Source organism: Calypte anna, chromosome 12, assembly GCF_003957555.1.
Source record: "Calypte anna isolate BGI_N300 chromosome 12, bCalAnn1_v1.p, whole genome shotgun sequence".
Taxonomy (NCBI): domain Eukaryota; kingdom Metazoa; phylum Chordata; class Aves; order Apodiformes; family Trochilidae; genus Calypte; species Calypte anna.
This window is the reverse complement of record NC_044258.1, coordinates 16,598,879-16,622,061: the sequence shown is the minus strand read 5'-3', so window position 1 is coordinate 16,622,061 and position 23,183 is coordinate 16,598,879. Positions and strand designations below refer to the sequence as shown.

The 23,183-nt window shown below is 46.0% G+C and overlaps 1 protein-coding gene across 1 annotated transcript in view; it reads left to right on the top strand.

Moving 5' to 3' along the window:
* Positions 1–23,183, top strand: part of FRMD4B (FERM domain containing 4B) — a 79,650-nt gene that overhangs the window by 23,125 nt on the left and 33,342 nt on the right. The window contains exons 5-7 of the mRNA XM_008499637.2: positions 3,613–3,697; positions 14,895–14,951; positions 16,015–16,037. Of these exons, the coding sequence (XP_008497859.2) occupies positions 3,613–3,697; positions 14,895–14,951; positions 16,015–16,037 (165 nt within the window). The remainder of the gene's footprint in view (positions 1–3,612; positions 3,698–14,894; positions 14,952–16,014; positions 16,038–23,183) is intronic.

The following is a 23,183-nucleotide window of genomic DNA, read 5'->3' as shown; positions in this document are numbered from 1 at the left end:
ATATTGTTGGAGTACTTATTTTCCTGACTCTGAGGAAAAAGAGAGCAACCTGACCTCATTTGCTTTTCATCTCTGGGTAAATTTATGCCTTGTGTGCTTAATCATTTGAAGCACTTCCAAGGCAGAGCCTCTCATGTAGTTGGATCTGTTGGCTCTGTCACCTTGCTGTGTCCTCCCCACCCTCATCATTGAGGGAATGGTTCAAAAAACACTACTTTTTTTTTTTTTTTCCTGAACATGTGCTTATTTGTGGTGAAGTTTAGAGCTTCTTTTCCCTTCCTCACTTTTAAAAAAGGGTCTTCTGTATATTCTCTGGGTTTGATGAGGATCTAGTATGCTGTAAGATATGAAAGAGAGTCCAAGGAATGAAAGAAAGGCCAAGAAAACTGTGAGGGAGACACCTGATGAGCATTTCTTTGGAATTAGTGGTGTTGGCTTGGGATATTAATTTTGTCCCTCCCCATTGCAAGATAGTTTTGTACAGGAGATGGTGGGCAGAGACCTGGGCAAGAGTTACTATCTGAGGAGTGGGCTTGGAAAGATCAACTTCTAGAAGCTATTTTTAAGCTTGACCTCTTTGAGGTCACAATGAGAGCCAAAAAAAAGCAATGAGGAGCCAAATGACAGTGTGGGCAGTGAGAAGCAGAAAAAGAGGAGGATATAGAAATAGCAATATAGACACTGTCTGGTCTGTAGAAAAGAGATCTTCCAGCAGAATAGCCACTTGAAAACCTGCACCTCTCTTCTTTGGTACAACTTTTTGGATAAGTAAGCTACTCCAGTCCTTTGCTCCATTGCGTAAGCCTTGGGTGGTTAGTTCAGACACTTATCTCATATAAACACATTTGCCTTGTCATAGCCTATTTCTTAATTAAGATTCCCATGAAAGCAACCAAAATACAGAGCTGAAGCTGTGTGCACCCATGGTTTGAACTGCAAAGCACAGCTGGGTTGGGGACAAGTGGCACAAGGGGGCTGGGCAGGAGCCCCAGGGCTTGGCTCCTGTCCCCCTGGTCTGGGCAGTCTCAAGCCATTCCAGATGTGACCATGTTGGTGGCTGATGTGTCCCCTGGGTCAGGCAAACCTCCCTAAACAGCCTTCTGCAGGTTTGAAACAGGTGCAGCCATGAGCAGAATAAATTTTTTGAGATGCCAGTGGAAGTGGCAGGGCCCTGAGCTGCTGTTCTCATAGCAAGTGGCAAATGTACAACAGGATCAGTTCTGGGTGTCCTTCAGCACTGAGCAGCTTCCAGTAGCAGTACTGGGAATGGAGGGAGGGGGATCCCAACCACCTCCTTATGGCTCTCCTTTTGTTCATAACCTTTTGGCCCTGAGCTTTTGCTATTCAGTAATGAAAGGCATTAGAATCCTTTCAGATTTTCATTATTTTTCCCCAGTCCTGTCATGAACATTTTCATAAGGCTTGTAAAGGGCTCTATAATGCAGACTTAGGACTTAGAAAAACATCATTCTAGTTTCAAGGATGCTAACAGCATCAGAAATAGAAGCAGAACACATTTTATGGTGTTCCCCAAGATGCCTGTCATCCCTTGAGCATCTTTATCTCTGTGGTCCAGTGTTCCCCATCTGTCCTGTGGTGATAAGAGTGTGCAGCTTGTACCATGGAAGAAATGGAGCACACAGAGCTGGCTGGGGTGGGGGCAGCACTTCCCTGGTGCCCTCTCCCTAAATCCATAGATCCTGTGGTCTCCTGGGGTGCTGGGAGCTACCTCTCTTCAGAGCCAGGGACACCATCCTGCTTCTGAGGATGCGAGCTGGATCTGACTCTTAGTTGAAAGAAACTGCAAGTGCAGCTGAGGTCATTAGTTGAGGAAAATCCCCTTTTTGAGGGAGGAAGGGCCATGCTGTGAAGGACCAGTCTAGCAGCAGGTTGGAAAAGGACAAAGAGTGAGGGTCCTGCCCTTGGATGCTCTGCATTTCTGGAGAGAAACACTCAGGTGTATTTGAAGTGTGAGGCTGTTGGGGGAAGATTATATTGGGTGTGATCATGAGAGGGTGGAAATACTTGTGGCTATTACAGTTCTTGATGAAAGGGGAATCATGAAAATGTCAAACAACCTTTAAAATGTCTGGGGTAGGCTGCTGGGCTTGGGTCTACCCCTTGGCCAGGCTGCATGCCTGCCAAATGGGTAAATTATCTTGTTATCCTGCTGGAGCATCGTGGGGAGTGCTTTAACATTAATTTGGTGAAGCACACAGTAGGAATGCAAAATATTAAACCAATTACTGCTTAATGTATTGCTTGTCTCAAGTCACACTAACAAGGGGCAGCAGTCCTTAGCTTTCTACTCACTGCTTCCTACCACACATTCCATGCTGCTGCTGTGCTCTTCTTGCAAATCTACACCAAATCTACCCCAGGACCTCAGTGAGTGGAGCTTGAGGCTGTCAGGAGGGTTTGGGAGAAGCTGGCCTTGTTCTGATAAACATCATGGGCTGTGTGCCTGCTGTTGGCCATCCAGCCCTTGGGCTATCCAAGGCAAGACCCTGGGAAGCCCTGGTGTGGTCTGGGCTTCTGGGGCGGTGGTGGCTGTGACCCAGGTCTTGCTTGGCTGGGAAAAATGTGTATCTTCTGTTAGAACCCAACATATTCATCCTCCATAGGGACCCATAACACAGTATCCTTCTTTTGGACCCAGCTAAAGGATTGACAGGACCACACTGACACAAATTTGTCTCTTTAAACTGAGCTGGCAGTTCCACACTCCTCAAATTAGAGATGGGTTTTCTCCCCACCATTTAATGCACCCCAGCACTGTTGGCTCTGATGCCCTGAGTGAGTTAGAAAGGTGCTCAGACAGGTTCTGTGGGGTTGTGCAGAGTGCCATACGTGGTCTTTGCCATAGCTCTGGAACAAACTGGGACCCATCTCCTCCCCTTGGCTGGGCCAGAGTGACCAGAAATTGCTTCTGTTTGGTGTCTGTGTCTCTGATACATAAACCCATGGTCTTGAGGAAGAGGAAGGTGGTGAGCAGTGCCTTGAAGGCTGAGTTGGTTGCAGCCCTTCCATGTAAACCTCTGGTTTTGGGAGTCCCATTGTCATTAGGGTGGATGTGTCCCATGGGATGGAGCTGACCCCAAAGCATTCCTTGTTCTTTTTGCTTGTCTTGGAGTGAAGTTCCTGGTGCTGAGCCCATGGCAGCTGCTTGCTCCTGGAGGAAGGACAGTCCTGCCAAGCTGCCCCTGGTCCCTTTTCTCCAGCAAAGCTTTCTGACCTGCAGTGGGCTATTTGGAGTGACCTTATCCATTTGGAGTTATCTTTTCCACTTCTGTGACTTTATCTATACAGGAAGGATGGGCTTTGCTACTCCAGCGTTCAACATGGTTTTCAAATGAGATGAAAAGCCATGAGATACATGTGATCTATTGAATGAGGACTTTGTTGTTCCCTGTGTTCTGTTGGGTTGTGATTTTCTGCTTGTTCCCTCCTAACAGGCAGGAAATTAAGTGCAGTAGCTCGTAGTTCCTCTGTGCCCCGTTATTGCTAGAGAACAAAACATTGAGGAAATAAAGTGATTTGACAGAAGATGAAACCTATTCAAGAAAGTAACTTTTTGCTGTGTGGTTTTGTTTTGTTTTTTTTTTTTTTAAGGTTCTACATTGAAAGCATTTCCTTCCTGAAGGACAAAACTACAGTAGAGCTGTTCTTTCTGAATGCCAAGTCCTGTGTACACCAGGTAAGACTCAGCATCCTTCAGAGCCCTGTTGTGCATCTACATTTTATTGCTTCTCCAGCACCTACACAGTCCTGCAAATTTGCTAGGAGCTGCATCTGATTTCTAGACCATATTTTGAAGTATTGAGACCCCAGGGTGCTTTTTCTTCTCCTTTGCTTAAGTGCTGATGCTTCAGGCAAATGGATGAGGATGGTTTCCTTCTCCTGTTTTCACAGCCCTGCTGTGTGCTCCCTGCACTAGAATAAGTCTTGAATACTCAAAAGTTTTTAAGTTGTTTGAAATCTCCTATACACTGCATAGCAAACACTCCAGACAAGCATCTCTCTACTGATCTTGAGTCAAACCTTTCTCAAGAAGAAAAGACTCATGAGGAAGGTCCTTGCACTGGGAGCTTGGTTCCTGCTTTCCTGCCTTAATTCAGTGAAGTAATAAATCCTATAAAGTAGCAATCAAAGAATTAAAACACTTGTATTTATGCCCCTAAGGACCAGGGGTGCAATAGCAGCTGCAGTTCAGTGGACTTTACTCCAATGGTATCTCTGGGATTTCCCAGTTAATGTCAAACTGAGGGATCTGCCTTTTTTTTTCTTTTTTTTTTTTTCTTTTAACTTGTAGTTCTATCCCTCTAGGAGGGTCACTCAGTTCTTACAACCTTTTATTGGAAAGCAATCCTGTATTGTTAGCTGGTGCTGGAGTTTGTTTTAGCTGGCCATAATTTTCACAATTAATATTCTCTGTACTTCAGAGGGTTCTTACTCAATATCCAGTATTCATTATTTTATGGTGGGGCCAGAAGTCTGAAGTGAAAGTGGTTAATGGCAAAGCTGTGACTGTGTTTAGTACAGGAATTGCTGTTTGGAAGAGTGGAGAAAATTGGTTTTTTACAACATACTGATCTTTTAAAGAACTGGGGGGTCTCACTGGCTAAGATTCACAAAAACCAAATCTCCTTTTGCCTTATCTGTCATTTTAAAAGAAGGATTTTAGTAATTCGTAGTGATCCTTTCACAGAAAACAGTTTGAATCAATAGCACAAATAATTCTGGAATTGGGAAATGGGTCTGGTTTGGGGGCAGGACATGAGAAATACTGTTGGAACAAACCAGAGGCAACAGGAAAACACCTGGGTGTAATTGTACCTGTGTATGGAAACAGCATGAGAGGAAGGTAAGGAGAAGAGAGGCATAAGAGAATTGCCCTCACTGAGGGTAGACACTCATGTCACCAAACCAGGGTTGTATAAAAGGTTGGGTCATGTTTTCCCCTGTGGCTTGTGAGGTGTCTGCTCTAATTGCTACATCCCAAACGTCTGCCTTGCCCATTCCTGCGAGCAAAACTGGCAGAAGCAGGGAAGGTTTTCTCTCCCGTGCCATTTCTGTGGGCAGTGAAGGGATGAGGAGCATCCCTGCCTCCTGGGAGAGGAATCTCTGGGCAAGGCTGAGCAAGTAGGGAAAGCTGAGTTAGGGTTTCACACCCTGGCTGCAGCCACCTCATCAGAAGCCAATTTGTTTACTTCCAAGGTACTTTTCATCCAGTGGTTTTCAACCTTCAAATGAGGTCTTTTAAAAATACTCTGTCCCACTTGGTAAACTTAACAACCAGGCTCTAAGTTGCAAGTAGTGCTCATGGGATCAGTTCTCTCATATTTAAGTCCACAAGCTGTGGGCAAGAAGGTTCACAAAGGTACCTCAGATGTGCTCACATATTGTGTTATGGTCCCGTGGTGCTGCAGGGAGGAATGCAGAGGGTGCAGGATGAGCTCTGTCAGCTCCTGACCACCAGCAGATTCCCCAGCTCTGGTGAAGCAAGTGGCTGATGCTCACTGATGACAGTGAGGAATGTTTCCTGGCATTTTTCACTCATTAATCCAGCTCCAGGAGGTCAGACCTGCCTCAACTTGGCATCTCTTCTTAAAAAATTTTAATTCCTCTTCTTTCCTTGCTGTGGGAGTGATGAAATCCTAATGAAATCCAAAAAAGCAGCAATATCCACCCAGCCCTATGCTCAGGGATGCTCCTCAAAGCACAGGGTCTGCTGCAGGATGCCCATATCCTCACCTGGATCTCTGCATGAAGCTTCTGCTCTGTGTGGGTCAGGAATGATGCTCAGAGGGTTAATGCTGCAATAGTGGGGTGGGAAAAGACCTGTGTGCATAAGATTGTTTAAAAGCCAGTCCTGTTTGGTTTTGATTTTGGTTTTTTTTGCTTTCACAAAGCTGTTTCCAAAGTTTTCATGGTAGCTTGTTTAAATCCAGCATGGTGCAGAGGCCCAATTGCTTGCAGGAGTTTGTGTTTGTGTCCTCTTGACATTCCTGAGCACTGGCATGTGTTGACAGCACTGCAGTGTGTAAGTACTCCTGCTCCCATGGCTTGTGTGCTTTAAAGGAATATGATTCTTTCCTGAGCAGAGGGCAGGAGGGTGACTTTTCTCTCTGCATGAGGAGATCTTGTTGGGGCTCTTGATGATGTGCAGGACACCCCATGGGAGCCAGCTGGAGTGTGTTGGTCAAGCTTGGTGCCAATCCCTCTGCTGGAGGAGGGGATTTATCCTTGGCTGAGTTCAGAGGCTGCATCAGAAATGTATTTACAGGACGTGCAGACAATCCTGTGTGGGAAATCCTCTAAGTGGCTGTATCTAATCAAAGAGAAGGGTATCTCTGTAATGAAGCCTGGCATCTCTGGGCATGGGCTGGAGCTGCTGGGCAGTGTGTGTTGGCTGTTTTACCCTAGATGACTTGAGAGGTTTTGCTCCCAGCTGAATAAAAATGCAGAATAAATAGTATTGCATATTAAATACATTCTTTATTACGTGATAGCTAACCAAATATGGCTTCTGAATAATAAATAATGTAATTTAAACCTGCAAAAAAGTTCTGGAAAGGGCTAAGGCTGACTTTGTGCTCTGTAGTGCAGAACCATGCTCTCCTTCTTCACCTTTCAACTCCACATTCCTTCCTGCAAATGTCTTTGCTCCTTTCTGCAAATCTGATAGGACTTTTTTTCCCTGCTAAGTCTTGGAGGAATCTGGAGCTTGTGCACTTTGCAATTTCTGTAGACATTTTGGCAAAGCAAGAAGAAATAGACAATAAAATCTCTGCTGCCAAAAATGTATTTCTTTCTACTCCCCACCCACTCCCCCACCTCCATCCTCTTCTATGCAGTCAAAGCTCCTTTGTGCCTCTGGGCCCTTTGCTGCTTTTGTGCATCCTCTGGGAGCTGTTGTTCCCTGCTCAGTCCCCCCCTTGCCTTGTCCTCATCCCCCGAGAGCAGCTGGGAGCAGGGGGATCCCCTTTGCCTAAAACACACGAGGGCTGAGATGTTATTATACTTTTATATTATATAATACTTTTATAAATCACACTTGAGCAGTGTTCCCTGAAGCAGAGAATCCCTGTGCACCCAACGCAAGGACCCCAGGGCTGTTTCTTCCTCCACACACCCCCCCCCCATCATCACCTTCCTCCTTAGCAGTGTCAGGCAGTCCTGTTCCATGTGCCTGGGGACTGAAATGTCCTCTGGATTTGCCAGCAGAGCCTGTTCAGGGCTTTGCTTCTCTCCTTCTCCCTGGCTCTCCTTGGAGATCAACTGGATTCAGCATCTGCACCAAAGAGCACCCACTGGTTCCTCACCCTTGGTGCCTGCACAAACCTTGGCCTCCAGCCCATGTAACAAATGTTGCCAGTGTTCTGGCCTTCTTTCATTATCAGCTGCCTTCATTTTCCTCTGGTTTCTGACATTCCAGTCTCCAGGTCCTGTGTGGTCCAGCCAAATACCTGGTTCCTGCTCACCAGCATCCATGCTTTGGAGCTTGGAGAGGTCCTGTGTGTTGTCAGGAACATCTGGGCCACTGAGCAGGAGGTAGAACTGGTAAAACTTGGTAAAACTTAGATCTCCTGGTCTATGGAAGGGCCTTTCAGTGACTTAGAAGCTTGCTTATCCACATGTATTTTTGGAGGATGCAGTGGCTGGAAGGATGCTCTGTCTGTGTCTGGGCTTTGTTTTCCCATGTGCTTCTTTCTTACAAGGCTTTGAGAACTTCTGCCTGAAAACCTTCAGTGGTGACAACTTCAATTTAAAAGCTTTTTTTTCCTGTCACTGACTGTAAAATCTGGGTTTAGATTTACAGAGGGCTCTGAAATCTACTCTACAGCTGGAAATTGAAATAGTGAAAGCCCAGCATTTGGTTTCAGGTGGAATGGAAGTGATGTGTTTGGACAGGGACAGAGGAGCTTTGTAACACCTCCAGTGTGTTATTGCACAGCCCATGACCACAGCTGGAATACTTTTAAGGAGGTGGGTCAGAACTGGTCACACACATGTTGATGATAAATTGGGGAAGATAAATTAGTCTGTTCTTCTTTTCAAAACAGCCACGTTTGGAAAAATAACACCCTACTTGGCTAGTGAAGCACTGTCATGTTTATTGCACATTGGAGTTAACCTCCATATAGCTCTGCAGCCATGCAGTTGACTCTTTGCCAGCCCTTAAAATACATTCTGTAAACTAAGATCTTGGTCAAGTTGGCTGTGTTCCCCTTTTCCTCTCTATATTTGGGTGCTGAGGAGTTTATTTAATTTCCCATTTGTTTCAAGGACTTGCAAGAATTACTTTAAAAAAAAAAAAACAAAACTAAAAAGAAAAGAAAAATGGAAGCAAGTCAAAAGCAATGGAAGTTTTGGGAGGAGATTGTAATGGTGATAGCTTTGTGAACAGCACTTGGCAGCCTGAAGACCAATGCTCACCAAGAGGAGTTTTTGAAACAGCCCCTTGGTGTGAGCATAAAGCCTGGCTGGCTTCCAGCTCGTGGAGAGCAAAGTAGTCATATATCAGAGAGCTCTCGAAAGTTTTATAACAGATATTTCCTAATTCTTCCCCATCCCAAGGGAGAGGGGAGTGTTGCCATGCAGCCTCACAACCATGTAGTCTGATCCTAGCCAAGGAGTATTAAAATATGCTCTGTCCTTTGCCTCTGTTTGCTGTTCTGCTCCTGAAGATGGGATGTGTAGAGCCCAGGACAAGGACCACTTGGCCTTCCGCACCTTCAAGTCTTTTATCTTTCCCCCTCCATGGCCCAAAGCCCCTGCCAGCTTGTCAGCAGATGAGAGGGATGGCAAAGTGGTTATGCTTGTAAGCAAAATGTGACAGAAGGAGGGGGGACAGGACCTTCATGCAGATCTCCATGGGTCACCCCAACTTGTTAACTCCATGAGTCCTCCTGAGGGGCTGGGCTGGTGGCTTGGGGAGGAACTTTCCTGGGGTGGGTGTGTATATGTACAGTCAAGGGACTTCACACAGCATCTTGGAGTGGCTGAGATTGGACCAAAGCTGCTGCTGAAATGGGTGCTGGTGCCCCAGGGACCTCTTGAGGCTCTTGGCAGGAGAGGTGTCACTTGTGTCCCAGCTGGGCTGGCCCATTCCATGTGAAGGCTTCTGTGGTTTGCAGCTGAAGTTTCATACCTTGCATTTCCTGATGCAGTCACCTCCTCCTTGGGTCTAACTCCTGGTGTTAATTGCCATGCAGAGTTTTGCACCTTTGATCTCCTGGCCACAGGGTAAAGATGCTGTGACAGCTCAGCCAGCTCTGTTGTTGGTGAGTGCTGGGTATCACGCTGGGGTGCTGTGGTAGGAAAGGGAAAGGCTGTGATTATATGTTAATTCTAATGACACTTGTCATGTACTCTGGCTTGCAAACAGGGAAGTATTTATGTCCTTCCCACCCTTCTCCACGTTAATCTTAGATTAATGTTTGAAAAAAAAAAAAAAAGCAGCATTAAACATGTGCTGAACAGCGTGGACCCAATCTGAGCAGCTGCTGCTGCCCTTTGAGTTTCATCTGGCGTTGGCTGAAGCACAAAACAGAAGCAAATGGAGATAGAATGAGGGTGGGTGGCAGAACCAGCAAAATAGAGAGTGAAACAGAGAAAGCTGAAGCTCTTGCTCACAGTGAAGCACTCCCAACTTTTTCTTCAGCTGGGTTGGCCTAAACTGATGAGGTGGGAAGCAGCAGATCCTGCCAGGAGGGAGCTGTGGTGGCTGCTGCTCAGGCATTGAACTGTGTTCAGTCTCAAGTTGTGCTCTGTCCCATCTGGGTAGGAAGGGCTGTAGGGCTGGGGGAGCCCAGCTCATCCACACCATCACTGGATGAGATGAAAGATGTCCTGGACCATCCAAATGCTGTCAAGCAGCTGTGAGGCCTCCTGAGCCATGCAGCCTGTGCTCCCTGTGGTGTCCATGCAGCATGAGAGCACATCTGAAGTGCCTCTTTAAGGATGGTCAGAAGGACCAGTCTTTAATTTGCTTGAATAAGGGCTCGTGTTCTGCCTCTCCTGCTGCTTTACTCCTTCCCTTGCCCTCCCAATGGAGGCAGCCCCTTGCTTTGCTGGGCTTTTTCTCAGCTCAGTGCTTCCAGCTTGGGGAAACTGGTCCTGGTTGAGAGGCTCAGAAAGTTTGGAGCTTCCACTTGAGGGTGGGATGGGATGGGATGGGATGGGATGGGATGGGATGAGGGGGTATCTGGGCAGTGTGAGCAGCAGGTGACACCCCGGGGACTGAGCCGTGGCTGTGAATGCCGGTGATGCAGGCGGGTGCTTTAAAGTTGGGAGGATTATTCTCTTGCAGCTATTGTTTGCCTCCCTGGTGTAATTACCCAGCTCTGCCACACCGACAGAGCCAGTTGGTGAATTAGCCTGACCCACTTACAGCTCAACTCCTGTATCCTAACATGGTGTGGCCAATAATCCCTCCCCAGCCCATCCTAAGGGCTCAGGGCTGCCTTGTGTATCCTCTGCTCCCCAAAAAAGCCTTCACCACTGAAAAGCTGCTGAGCTTTCTACACTCTGGGGACCTGTCCTTGTGTCCCCTGGCTGTCAGGACAATGGATCCCTTATGGTGGTGCTGGGTGAGGGCATGGGTGCTGGCATCGCTTTCTTCACTTGTGCTGGGTCCACACCCAGCTAATTGCCTCCCTGGGTTTGGACACCTTGTAGTATGCATTTAAGTCCTTCCTTTCACTCTAATTGCACCCTTCTTCCAGCTTTTTTTTAATCACCTTTCAGTAATCCTGGGTAATTATATGCAATATTGGGGCTGTCTTGAGGCTATTCAATCACAGTGTGTGTATTTGGGGGCATCTTTGGTTGATAAAGTTAAGGGGTTGTTTTGAGGGAAGAGGTGTGTTAGTATCTCAGTGCTCAAATCTCCATGTAAAATGGTTTTGTCATCAGTCTTTGACCTCTGGAGGTTCTATGTGCTTTGAGCAAAGCATATTGGTTTCCATCTCTTGCTGTGGCATCGAGGGGTTAAACCTGACAGTTCATGTGTTGCTTAGTTTTTTTTTTTTTTATCTGAGTTTACAGTCTAAAGATTTGCTTAGCACAGTTAATGCTTATCTGACTATCTTCATTCTCCATCTGTTTTCATCAGGATTTTAGACTTGTATCTCTGTGACAGTAAATTCTAGTGTTGTTGCTGTGTCTAATGAGGGTTCACTGCTCTATTTATGGCCAAGCTTGTGATTTTTAGCACATTCATAAGTCTGGGTCTGGGCAGCAAAAGACTTCAGCTCCTATCTGACTTGGGGGGGAATATTCTGCCTATGGGCACAGAAAGCAGGAGCTGGTCCTTCCTGACTCCTGAGATGCTGATCTATTCCTGCTCCCCAATAATTGCTACCCAGTTTGGATGTTTGCTGCAATCATTTATTATTCTGATGTGTGTCAGTATGACAGAACCCCCCACCTGAATCTGCTGGCCCAAATGCCATGTTTAGATGAGCCAGTGGCCTTTTGGAGAGCTACCCAAGGGGCTGAGCCTGTCTCTGTGGTTCAGATGATGGATCCCTCTGCAAACTCTGATCGAAACATCAGTTTCATCCCCTCCCTGGAGCTGCACCTGCTAGTCTGTTTCAACTTATTTACATCTAAAATGGAGAAGACTTGGATTCCATTGTCTGAATTACATCCATCCACTTAACCTTGTACTGGTGACCTTGCTCCCACTTGGGATAAATCTAGGAAACCCTTCCATCTTCATCGTGTGACCCTGCGAGCACTCACTGCTTGGGCTCCCGAGGCCCCTCACCAGCTCCCTGAGGTCTCTCTGAATTTACCCTGGTGATTGCAGGCATTACAAATGAATCTCCTTACAGCCATTTTCCCCACCTATTTTTGAATCCCAACCTCGCTGTTAAAGCACTGCTAAAACCCCCTGTCTGGTAGCCTTGGGGGCAGAAAGATGGTTAAAAAATCTTAATGTTGTGATGCTCTGCTCCTGAGTGACACGTTTCACTATATGGATTTGGGTCAGGACAAGGGCTGTCCAAATTCCTTGACAATCCAGGGTTGGATCACATTATAGCAGTGGTTGGTAGGTGAACCAGGTGGCAAAGTGTTAAATTATGATGGAAAATCATTCCAGGCTCAGAGGGAAGAGTCCAAGAGACTGTCACTTGTATAGCATGTCTGTTAAATGCTGAGCTTTGGGATCCTTTGCTCTGCCACTCTACTGTGTGACCTTGGGACAGTCCCTTTACCTCCCTGCATGTCTTTTCTGCTTTAATTTTTTAGCCTCTTTAAAAAGGTAAGACCTGATTGCTTTCTGGGCTTTCCTTGGTGCAGAGTGGCCCCAGTCTCCTGACACTGTCACTCTATGGTGATATGGGACAATAATTAGGGCTAGTCCACCCTGTTCTGAGGTTTTGCAACATCTGGAGAGCCACAGTGTCCTGTTTGTCCCCTTTGCCCTGCTCAAGACACCTTCAGTGTCCTGTTTGAGAGAGATCAGGTTAAGGAAGAGCCTCTTGTCTGTTCATTCCTCAGAACAGCAGATGTCTTCAGAACTGCTAAGAACACAGCAAAACCCTCCTCCTGAAAGGGAAACTTCCACGCATGAATTAGGCAGTTTCCCTTCAGCCTGTTTGGGCTCCTAAAACCCAAAATGAAGTGGTTTATGGGATGACATTTAACATTGGTGGCAGTGCCATTGCAGCCCACTCAGGTGACTGCAGTTTCTTAAGGCTTCTATTTAGGACTGAGTAAATAAACAGGGAAAAGCAGCCCCGTAATTACTTTTGCTAATTAGTTAATGGTTGTGAGGTGCTTTGAAGATGAAAAGTAAAGAGGTGCTTGGTTACTAAGTCCCAAACACCCCTGTAAATCCAGCAGCAGCTATTGCTATGGGTCAGCAGACATTGGATGCTGCAGTAGCTCACCAAGTGCTGCAGAATTTTTCTTGGAGCCAGCAGCTAAAGAGAAGAGGGCTTTTGATGTGAGGATTGCATTTGGGTGGTTAAATCTCGACGAGTTTCTTGTACCTTTAAAAGGTGATGAGCTGCAAGTAGCTGATTCTGCCTTGGGGCAGGGAGATGATCTCGATGAGCTTTTAAGGTCCCTTCTGGCCCTGTTTTCCCAGATTTTGTGGTCCAGGGGAAACTTTGGAGCCCGTCTTTCCTGCTGAGCAGAGATTCCCTGGGATGGCATTTTCTCATGGCTGGGTTCCCTGCGTGCTGGTGCTGGGGTTGCCCTCATCTCCTAAAATCCTCCCACAGTTGACCCCAGAGGCTGTTGGAGCAGATGCAATTTAAGCTTAAAGGAAGGCAGCTCCGATGTGCATGACAAAACCTAACCTGATACAGACCTGGAAGTAACGAAGTACCTTCAAAATTGCACCGATGTGAAGAGTTCCCTGAGCTGCAATCCTCGCCTTTTCTCTCAAACATCGACATGAAAGAGATCTGAAGGAAGGATGAATTGGAAGCCATTCTTTTCTTCTTCTAATTTGTGATCTGCCCCTCCTGTTCTTCTAATAAAGTCTGTCTGGGAATGCTTTGGAGGCTACTTCTGCATAGCTGTTGCCACACCTGTTGGGAAGGGGAAATTCCTCTTGGTCTGCTGTTGTGGAGCAGCCTGGGGGAGTGCTGCTGCTGGAATGTTTTATTGACAAAGCTGGCAAAAAAAAACAAAAAAACTTCCTTTCCATGAAAATTGAATTATTTGTTTGTTCACTTTGAATTTAGCCTCTGTAGGCCAGACCTGCAGCTGGGGTAAATTAGCTGAGCTCCAGATGTGCCCTATATATTTTGAGTTGTCATTTCCCTCTATCTGTCTGGAATTCTGTAGATCTTCCTGTTACCCTGGGTTTGGCACTACTTCAGCTTTCAGTCTGCTTTGTCCCCTCATTCAGCCAGCAGGTCCTGGGGACAGAGGATGTGTTGGGATCTCAGTGGCAGGATTCAGGCATCGTGTCCACTGCCTTCATTTCCAGAAGGTCACTAGGAAAAAAAATCTCTATTAGTGGGAGGGTTTCTGGACTGTTTTGTCTGTTATATACAGTTTGCAGGGTGCAGTAGGTGTTAAGGGAGAGGTTCAACAACCCAGGAGTCCAGTTGGAAGCTCATTTCCTTTCCTCTTCCAGCATTACTGCTGGTCCCAGTGGAAAACCAAGGGCAGGACTTTTCCTTGCGAGAAACTGGCTTTGAAAGATTACCCTGAACCTTGCAAGCAGGGGAAAAAGGATCCTGCTTGGAGTTTTGATGTTTTGGCATTAATCAGTGCACGCCTCTGAAGTCACCCAGAGCACAGAGCTGTCAGGACAGGACTGGGTTTGGCGTGGGACCAAGACACAGGAGATTTTTATAGCAGTGGGGGGGGGAGTGGAGAGGCTGTGTTGGGTTTTTGGTTTTTTTCTGAGCATTTGCAAGAACTGGAGGCTGCAAGATCCGGACGCCAAGTTATATTATCCTTGTGGTTAGTAAAGTATTCCTTAACTAGCATCAGGGGTGTGCGTGCCACCATCACGGCAAAGACCTGCGGTCCCTGCCCCGGGGGGCCATAAAAATACCTCCCGGGTGGACCTTGCTCGAGGGGAAGGTGTGCGGGATCGGGTCCCTGGGCAGGCAGGCTCAGATGCAGGAAGGCAAAGCCCAGAAAACGCAATAAAAGAGAGATTCGTAAAGAAAGCAGAGAGGAGGGAAGGAGGAGGGAAGAAGGGGGGGGGGGGTGTGAACACGATCACAAAAGGGGGACGTGGGGAGGGGACTCCGAGGGCGGGCACCGAGAGCTGAACCCCCCCCCCCCACACACACACACACACTCTTCCGCGGTGCCCTGCGATGCCCTGCGCGGGTGCGTAGCGGTGGGGAGCGGCAGCGAGGCGGAGCGCGTTGGCTTCACGTTGTGGTTTCGGCTCTTTCCCTGCCCAGGGCCAGATCGAAGTGGAAAGCGAGACCGTCTTCAAGTTAGCAGCTCTGATTCTGCAGGTAAGCGCCTTTGCCTTCTGGTTCTGGCCGGTTCCGACACCGCTGAATTGGGTTTGCTTTAGCTACGCTGCATTCTGACTTTGGGGTTAGTTGTGTTTTGGGGTTTTTTTTCTACTCCTCTCTCTCAAGAGCATGCAGCGTTGTTTAGAATGTCTGTAGTTGCCGGGGAGGAGAAGCTGAGAAAGTTGGGAGTTGTTGTTCTCATCTTTTTTTTTTTTTTTTTTTTTTTTTTTTTTTTTTTTTTTTTTTTTTTTTTTTTTTTTGTGGAATTTTAAATTGAAAGAGAGGAAGGGAAGAGGAAAACACCTCAAGGGAAGTGATCTATTTGGGCAGCCGATTTATTGCTGCTTCTATTTTAAATATATTCTGGAGGTCTGATTATGATGCTGTAGCTAAACTCGCTGTATTATACCTTTGAATTATACCTTTGAATACCTTTGATAAGAGGTTTTGACACCTCTTATCCTGAAATATTTTGTCAGTTTTTCCTCTCCTTAATCAAGTTTTGTTGTACTCAGACTCTGGTTATTCACCACTTTCTATGAAATAGAATTCCACCTTTAAAACGTTGAGGGATTTTTTTTTTTCCCCTCTTTTTTTTTTTTTTTTCCTCTCCCCACTGCATTCTCAGTGACAAAAGTGCCACAACAGAGCTGCAGTGGCTCGATCTCCCTGCACTGTTTGCATCTCAAATGAGCACAATTCCTCCCGATTGCTGAGCTGCTGGGAAAGCTGACCTTTAGCTGGATGTAGTCGTCTGGAGAGAGACTTCTATTTCACTTCTTGTGCAGGAAAAGTGACATTTGATTTGCACTGTGAAATTAATCCCCGTTTTGGAAGCACTTTTATTTATAGTGTAGGGGAGATAATGTACAGCTGGAAGTGTAAAGGGCTGAACTCTGCTCTTGAATACATTCAGGCAGCTTCCATGCTTTGCACTGAGTGTAAGTGGGGTCAGGATTTGGCCTCTGAGCTGTGGGAGTGGGGAAGTGAACAATGCTGGGAAAACCGAGGACTTTTGAAGAGCTCATGTTTTAATTCTGTCACTGTTTTTCAATTGTAGGAAGCTAAAGGGGACTATTCCAGGTAATAACATTTTCCTTTCTAATACCAGTGTGCTTGATGGATGTGTTTTTCTGTGTTGGCATTGTGTTGCAAACAATCAAAAAATGGGGGTAAAGTCCAGCTGCCAGCAAGTGGCTGAAGAAAGTGAAATGCACTGCTGGGCTGGGTAAAATCTGAGTGTGCAGGGTGAGTAATGCCTTTTGTGAGCAGGTTCTGACTCAAAAAAGTTTTCAGGCCATTCTGCTTTGCTCCTCTCCCCAAGCATGGGTGCCAAAGTGGGATGGGGGGGGAAGCTCTTACTCTTAGCTACCAGAAAACCCATGTTTTATGCTGTGGTTTGGGTCCATCTGGCTGACCTTGCCTGCAAGCCTGCCCTGTACAGTGACAGCACATGCAGAGGGATGCAGAGCCTGTCAGCTGCCTGCACCAGAGATCAATGAGCTGCTTTCTTCTGCACCTGCCCCACTTGACCCAACAGTTGTGTTGTAGCTGGTGTTTGACCCAGTTGCTGGGCTGGAGCTGTCTAAAGCTGCCTCCATCAGACCAGGCTTGCCCTTGGAGATCACTTTTTACCATGCCCTGGGTATGGGAACTGGCCTTGGGGTGCCAGGGGGAGGAGGTGACCCTCCTTTTAGACCTCTTAGAGCCAAGGAGAAAACCTCCAATTAGAGCCAGCTCACTAAGCAAATAGAAATTCAGAAGGTTGGCTCTGGTCACGTTAATATTTCACTACTTGCTGAGTTTCCATGTGGGAAGGGAGGTGTGTTTATGCTTTAGCTTTACACCAGCTTTCAGGAGCCAGGCTTAGGAACTGCTCAGAGAAGAGCTGTCTGCTGAAATGCAGGGAGCAAGTCACGTCTGGCTGCCAGAGCCCGTGGCAGTGACAGCCTCTGCTTTTCCTTCAGTTGTCAAATAAGTGCCAGTGCTGCTGCTCAAGACCCCTTCTCTAAATGCCAGTCCCTTCTCCACTAAAGGACACGCTCCATGGAGCCCATCACAACATCCTTCCTCTTTTATTGGCGTGCTGTCATGCCTGCAGGGAGGAAAAGATGTCCTTGTGACTAAGATCAGCTGTATGGGCCAGCTGTACAGTTGATTTCTGTTCTTATTCATGCTGTAAACCTAGTTGGTGACCCATAGTTTATTCTTCATGGCCGTGGTGTGCTGCATTTTTTTCCAGAAATACCATTCACCTTGCCAGCTCTCACAGGTGCACCCTGAGCTTAACTCAGGGTAGGTACAGGTAACCAGAACACCACTGTTCACTTGACAAGAAGTAACTTGTGACTAAAATCAACTAGATGTGCCAGCTGCACAGTTCTGTTCTTATTCATGCTGTAAACCTACTTGGTGACCCATAATCTGTTCTTCATGGCCGTGGTGTGCTGCATTTTTCTCTAGAAACACCATTCACCTTGCCAGCTCTCATAGGGGCACCCTGAGCTTAACTCAGGCTAGGTACAGGTAACCAGAACACCACTGTTCACTTGACAAGAAGTAACTTGTCAAGCTGTAGCAACTGGTGGCACGTGCTCTCCAGTCTCAAGAAAGGGCATTAAGGTTAAAAATTACCTTTGTGGTGAAAAACCCTTCTTGATGTGGTTTCAACTGAGCGCCGATTCCTTATCATTTGCCATAAATAGGGCTGTAAGCATTGCTTCATGTGCTGCCTCTGTGGTTATTTTCCATGCCTCCACAGACACGTTGCAAGGGGTGGATTGCCCATGGTTTCCTTCCTAAGTATTTGAAGAAAATTTGAGGGAAGAAGACTGGATGGGTTTCCATGAAAATAGCTGCAGCTATTGCTTCCTCTCCCTAAACAAAACACGTGTTGTGCCTCCACAGCAGATGAGCCCAGCCAGCTGTCACGGGCACCACAAGTGAAGGAATTTCATTCTACATAGCACCAGTGGTTGTTTGGACCACCTCTGATAAAGCACCAGCTTAATTACCAGTGTATGTTAACAAAGATACGTGGGGTTGGCCTTCCCCTGCTGAGCTCACCCCTGTACACGTCCTCGCCCTTGCTCGGTCGTGGTTGTCCTGGGGCTGGTGTGGTTGTTGTTCAGTGCTGTTTGGCAATTCCACTTTGAATCATTTTTTGGAATGTGGCTCTTGCACCATTTCTACGTACGTGAGAACACGTAGGTTCATTATTTTTATTTTTTTTTTTTAATTTTTTTTATATTGGATTAGTGCTGAATGAACTTGGGTAAATACAGGAATTGCCTGAAGTCCTACGGATTAGCTTTCTGGAAGTGAAAAATGGGCCAGTCCAGACAACTCTGGTGATCTCTACCTGGCTGCTTTTGGATGCATCCCATTGGGAGCTTTTCCCTGGGGACATGTCCCGTGGTGGGGTCACTCTGTGGCATTTCCCTTCTCTCCAGCTGGCAGCCAGGCAGATCAGTACCAGGATCCGAATGTTTCAGACTCCTACAGTAACCCCTTTCCCAATCCACTGCTCAAATTCTCAGATAACGTCTTCATGGCAGAGAGCAGCAATCTCCTGAGAAACAGCTCCCCCCTTCCCCTCTCTGAGGGGGCGAGCACATTCTTTTGAAATCTGTTTCTTTTCAGAGAGCAAACCTGACGTGCAGGCGTTTGGGGAAAGTCAAAACTTTGGGTTTCTTCACTGCAAAGGTCACTTTGGAGGGACTTGGCAGGCTGGTAGCACTGACAGCGTGAAAGTTGTGGGGTCTTTGGGGTTTGGCCCTTGCAGGTGGTTTACAAACAGGGCTCAGAGCCCTGGGTTGGGCTGTTAGGATGGGGATATGCACCCTGTAATTCAGAGAGAGGCTTGGTGTGGGATAAACCACCCAAGTCTTACATTGGGAGGACCCTGCCTTTTGAGACATCTTGATCAAACTGAACAACATGCTTCAAAATTGCAGCCACATCATTTCCATTGGGTACATGCCTGGTTTGGACAGCTCTGGTGCCTCCAAAGGAGTCAGAAATTACCATGGGCTGCAGAAGGAGCAAGTCACAAAGATGACAGCAAACCCCAATGATCCCTGCACACCCAGTTCCTGTTCCTGTTTACCCCACTGGTGGTCCCAGCCAAGATAATTCCCCCTGTGTATGCTGAAGACAAAGATCCTTGCTCAGCTGTTCCTCTCCCCCCATGGGACAGGGTCAGGGCTGCCATGGGTGGAGTGGTTCCTCCCCAGAGTCCTGCTGCTGGGATATCCCAGCAAATCTGGGATGCTGGGATGCAAGTCTGGGGCTCTCTGCCTTCCTCTGCACCCAGTGGGCATGTTGAGCTCAAGAGGAGGAATGTAACATTTTGCTTGTGTTTGCTTTTCACAAGTCATCTTTCACAAGTGGCATCCACTTGGCTGCATCTCTGTTTAAACTGAATTCCTCTCAATTTTTCTCCAGCTCCTGTAACAGGAAACCAAAGCAGGGTATTACTCACTGATAGGAGTTTTGAAACTCTGCACTGGTGAATTGCACTCCTCCACTCTTGCATTTGCAAATGAAAGAGAAAAATACTGCAAGCCTGGTTTTATAAAGTCTTGTTTTTTAAACTCTTCAAAGGATTTAAAAAAAAGAGTTTGATTCAAGTTGCATTTTCTGGTTTGGTTGTTTTGGGGGAAAAAAAGAAAGTGCATATTCTTTTTATTTGAGAAATTGTATTTAAATTTTAAAAAAAGTTACTGTCTTGGCAGGTGAACAAAATAATCAGTTTGGTAATTATTTCTCATGGAAATATGCAACATATAAAGTCTTGCCTCCTTGGAAAATGAATGATTTAGCTGGTTTTGGTTACAGATTAAGCATCTACCCTTAAAAATGCTGAACAATAGCATAAAATAGTATTATATTTCTTTGTATCTTGATGAAGACAGTTTATAACAGAGATGTAGGACTGCCAGTCCTAAATGCTGTCTTTGTAGCAGTAGAAAGCTATTTATTAAAATCAGATTAACTTCAGAGACCATAAACAGACTGGTTTAAAACTTTGTTTTCTGACTGGTAATCTTGGATCCCATTTTCCCCAGTAACATTTGCAGGACTGAAACCCAGCCGTGCTCCCTGAAAATTAATTAAACTTCTGGAGGAGGACTTCCATTTTCTTTTAAATAGCTGACACATTCAGTTTTGATTCTGGCCTGTGGGCTGCAAAGATAACTCCTGACTGGTATAACATAGCACAGACAAAATAATGAATTCCTGATAGCTGACATGTGTGAGGCACCAGGGTTTATCATTACATGTGTGATAAAACATGGTTTGTAAAAGGAAAAGGTTTGTGTGAAAGATACCCCTGCAAGCAACAGCTGGGGAGTAATTGGTTCAGCAGCTCCTGAATTTCAAAACTTGACTGAGAAAAGAAAAATGAAGTGCTTGGTCTTGGTGCAAAAACTGGTATTAAAAATTTACCCTTCATTAAAAGCGAGTGCTCACTTCCTAGATTTTGGATTGTGTTTCTCTGATTGCAGTTTGGCAAAAGATGACTTTTTCTTCCCAAACTGGAAATTCTTTTGGTAAAAGAGGATGTGAAAATGATAACTTGGGCAGTGCTAGAAAGTAGCTGCTTGAGAAAAGTTAATGTTTGGCTGATAGCAAAGCACCTGCTCACTGCTCACCCCAGGATTCAGGGAGCTTTAGGAACAGGACACAGCTGAGATTTGTCCAGCCTGGATCTTGAAATCTTACTGGGTTCATATGAGCAAAACTCCAGGTGTGGCCCTGTCCAGGACCAGGGTTGGAGCAGAAATATAAATTTAGATCAAATCTCCCAGTTGTTCTTACTCCTCTTCATCAGGTTTGCATCCTGGAGAGGTCTCAGAGGGCTCAAGGTGTGTCCAGGAGTGGAACCCAGCTGGTGGGTGACAGCTCAGGCTGGAGGACCAGGCTGGAGGTGACCTGAAGAAAGCCCTGAAATGGGTCCAACCATGTGGGTGTCAGTTCTCCAGCACAAACCCTTTTGCTCCACCACACTGCTCCTTTTAGGCTGTGCTGCTGGGAAAGGAGACTTGTGAGACTCTCAGCCCCTGAGGTTTCCTTCCACGTGTATCAGGGGATGACCCCAAATCTCTGATGGGTCAGTGTCTCAGGGCATTTCTCTGGTACCTTCCATAGGTTATGATTTTCTGTTCCATGCAAGTGCACTTGAAGTGCCTACACACTGCTATTTACTGAGGCTTTCTCCAGTGTCACCCACAGCTCCCCGTGGGCCATGTCTGCTGGGTGGAAATCAGTGCTGGGCACTGGTGCTGGCAGTGGAGCTCCTTGTGCTCTCCAGCTGCTTGTTTGCTGAGTGACTCAGTGTGTATTTTGCCTTTCAGCTGTGACTCTGCTCACTTTTGCAGTAAATATCTTGCCAGGCACCTTCTGGTGAACCATTAACTCAGTCAAACCCAGCTGTGTGCTTTCCTGAGCTCCCTCTTTTGCAGTAACCAGTTTGAAATAAGATGAGCCAAGATTTATTAACCTAGAGCCTGTTTGCTGAGGGGGTTGATGATTTATTTCTCTTTATTTGGAAACATCTAATGAAGTGTTAAGCAGGTTTAAGGAAAAATCATGTTTGATATGTATTTCTTACAATGAAAATGATTCCTTTGCTGGACAGGCATCAGATATCCAGAGATCCACAGATATCCCAGAAAACTCTCTGCTTAATTGAATTTTATACCTTTTTCAAAGAAAAGCAGGTTGAAAACTGTAGTAATTTTTCTATAGCAGTGTGCAAAGCTCACTTTACTTGATGAGGCCCTGGAGTTTGGTTTTGGGGTTCTACACCCCAGGCTAGCTGAGGGAAGGCAGCATATGGAGGGGAGCTCCACCTCCCTAAGGACTTAGGCAGCAGTTCTGAGATGAAAACATTATTTTCTTGTATTTTCTCCTTTTTTAAGATGAAGAGGAAATGAACTGTGTAAACCAGGTGAGATTAAAAAAAAAAAAAAGGTAGGACCCTAATTTTCTGCTAGACATCTAACACCAAGAGGACTTTTTCTTCTGATAATACTTGTAGGTTCCTACAGTTCAGGGCAGACCAAAGTGGACATAGTCTCTGCAATGATGTCATGGTAATGGATGACATAAAGCAGTTCTGTAAGAGCTCTCAAGGGATTCATACAGTGTGCTTCTGATGCAGCAGATGAATTTAGGTGGAAGAACTGTGGATGAAACAAGCAAAAAGGGTTAGATGAAAAGGAAATATAAAGGTGTTCTCAGTTGTTTAATAATCTGATCTCATGGCGTTTACTACTTGCATGTGGCAGTGTAACTTAATAATAAGTTATGGCAGTTTGATAAGAAAATTGCAGGTTTTAGGTTTCATATGCATAATGTCCCTACAGGTTCCTGAGAGGCAGCAAAGAACTCATTGTGTTTTGTCCTCTCTGAAGTGTCCCTCCACAGTCCTTTATTCTGGATTTTTCTTTTTTCACTTAAGGCACTTCTATCTCATAGAGGCAGTGCTATAGGAGGTACAACCAAGCCAGGTAGGGTGAACTTTTTTCACCCTTGTGTGCTCTGCATCCAAGGTGGATGCAAGACAAGGCAATTGTGGTGCCAGAAAATTCATCATTCCCCAGATTGTCTCCCATGCAGGGAATGAGTTGGGGCATGTTGCTGTCATAACTGTTAGGCTTGAAGTAGCATCACGACATCCACAGCCTGAGGTAAAAGATGCTCTTTCCCCCTAGAAATTCCCTCAAGTACAAGTTCAGCATTAAAACATTACCTTTTCCTGTTGTAAAATTAAATTTCATAGGTTTTTCATTGGAAAATACTGATTTCCCTCTACTGAATATCTAGGAAACTTTGCCAGGAGTACAGAGAGTGTCTCTAGTCCTGCAGCATCAGCTGTGAGCAGGAGTTTGAGCTCTGGTCTGATTTCAAACAACATCCTCACTTTTTAAAAAAGGAAAAATAAATCTTCCTTGCTTTTCCTTCCTGTGGTGGTTGGGATCTGTTCTGTGGGGTGTATTTTGTGCAGTGAGGAAATGGGAAGACAGCTTTTCAGCCTCAGCTTTTTTGCTTTTGCAGATTTGTCAGCTCTTTATCGTTATTTGGATACTTTATTTTTCTTGTGGTTCCATCTATCTCTGTTTCAGCACACTGGGTTATGATAACAAGCTTTAAACTTTGCTTCTGTGCTCAGCCACCCTAAAGCCCCACAACTAACACGCCTAAGCTGACTTTTGTGTGAAC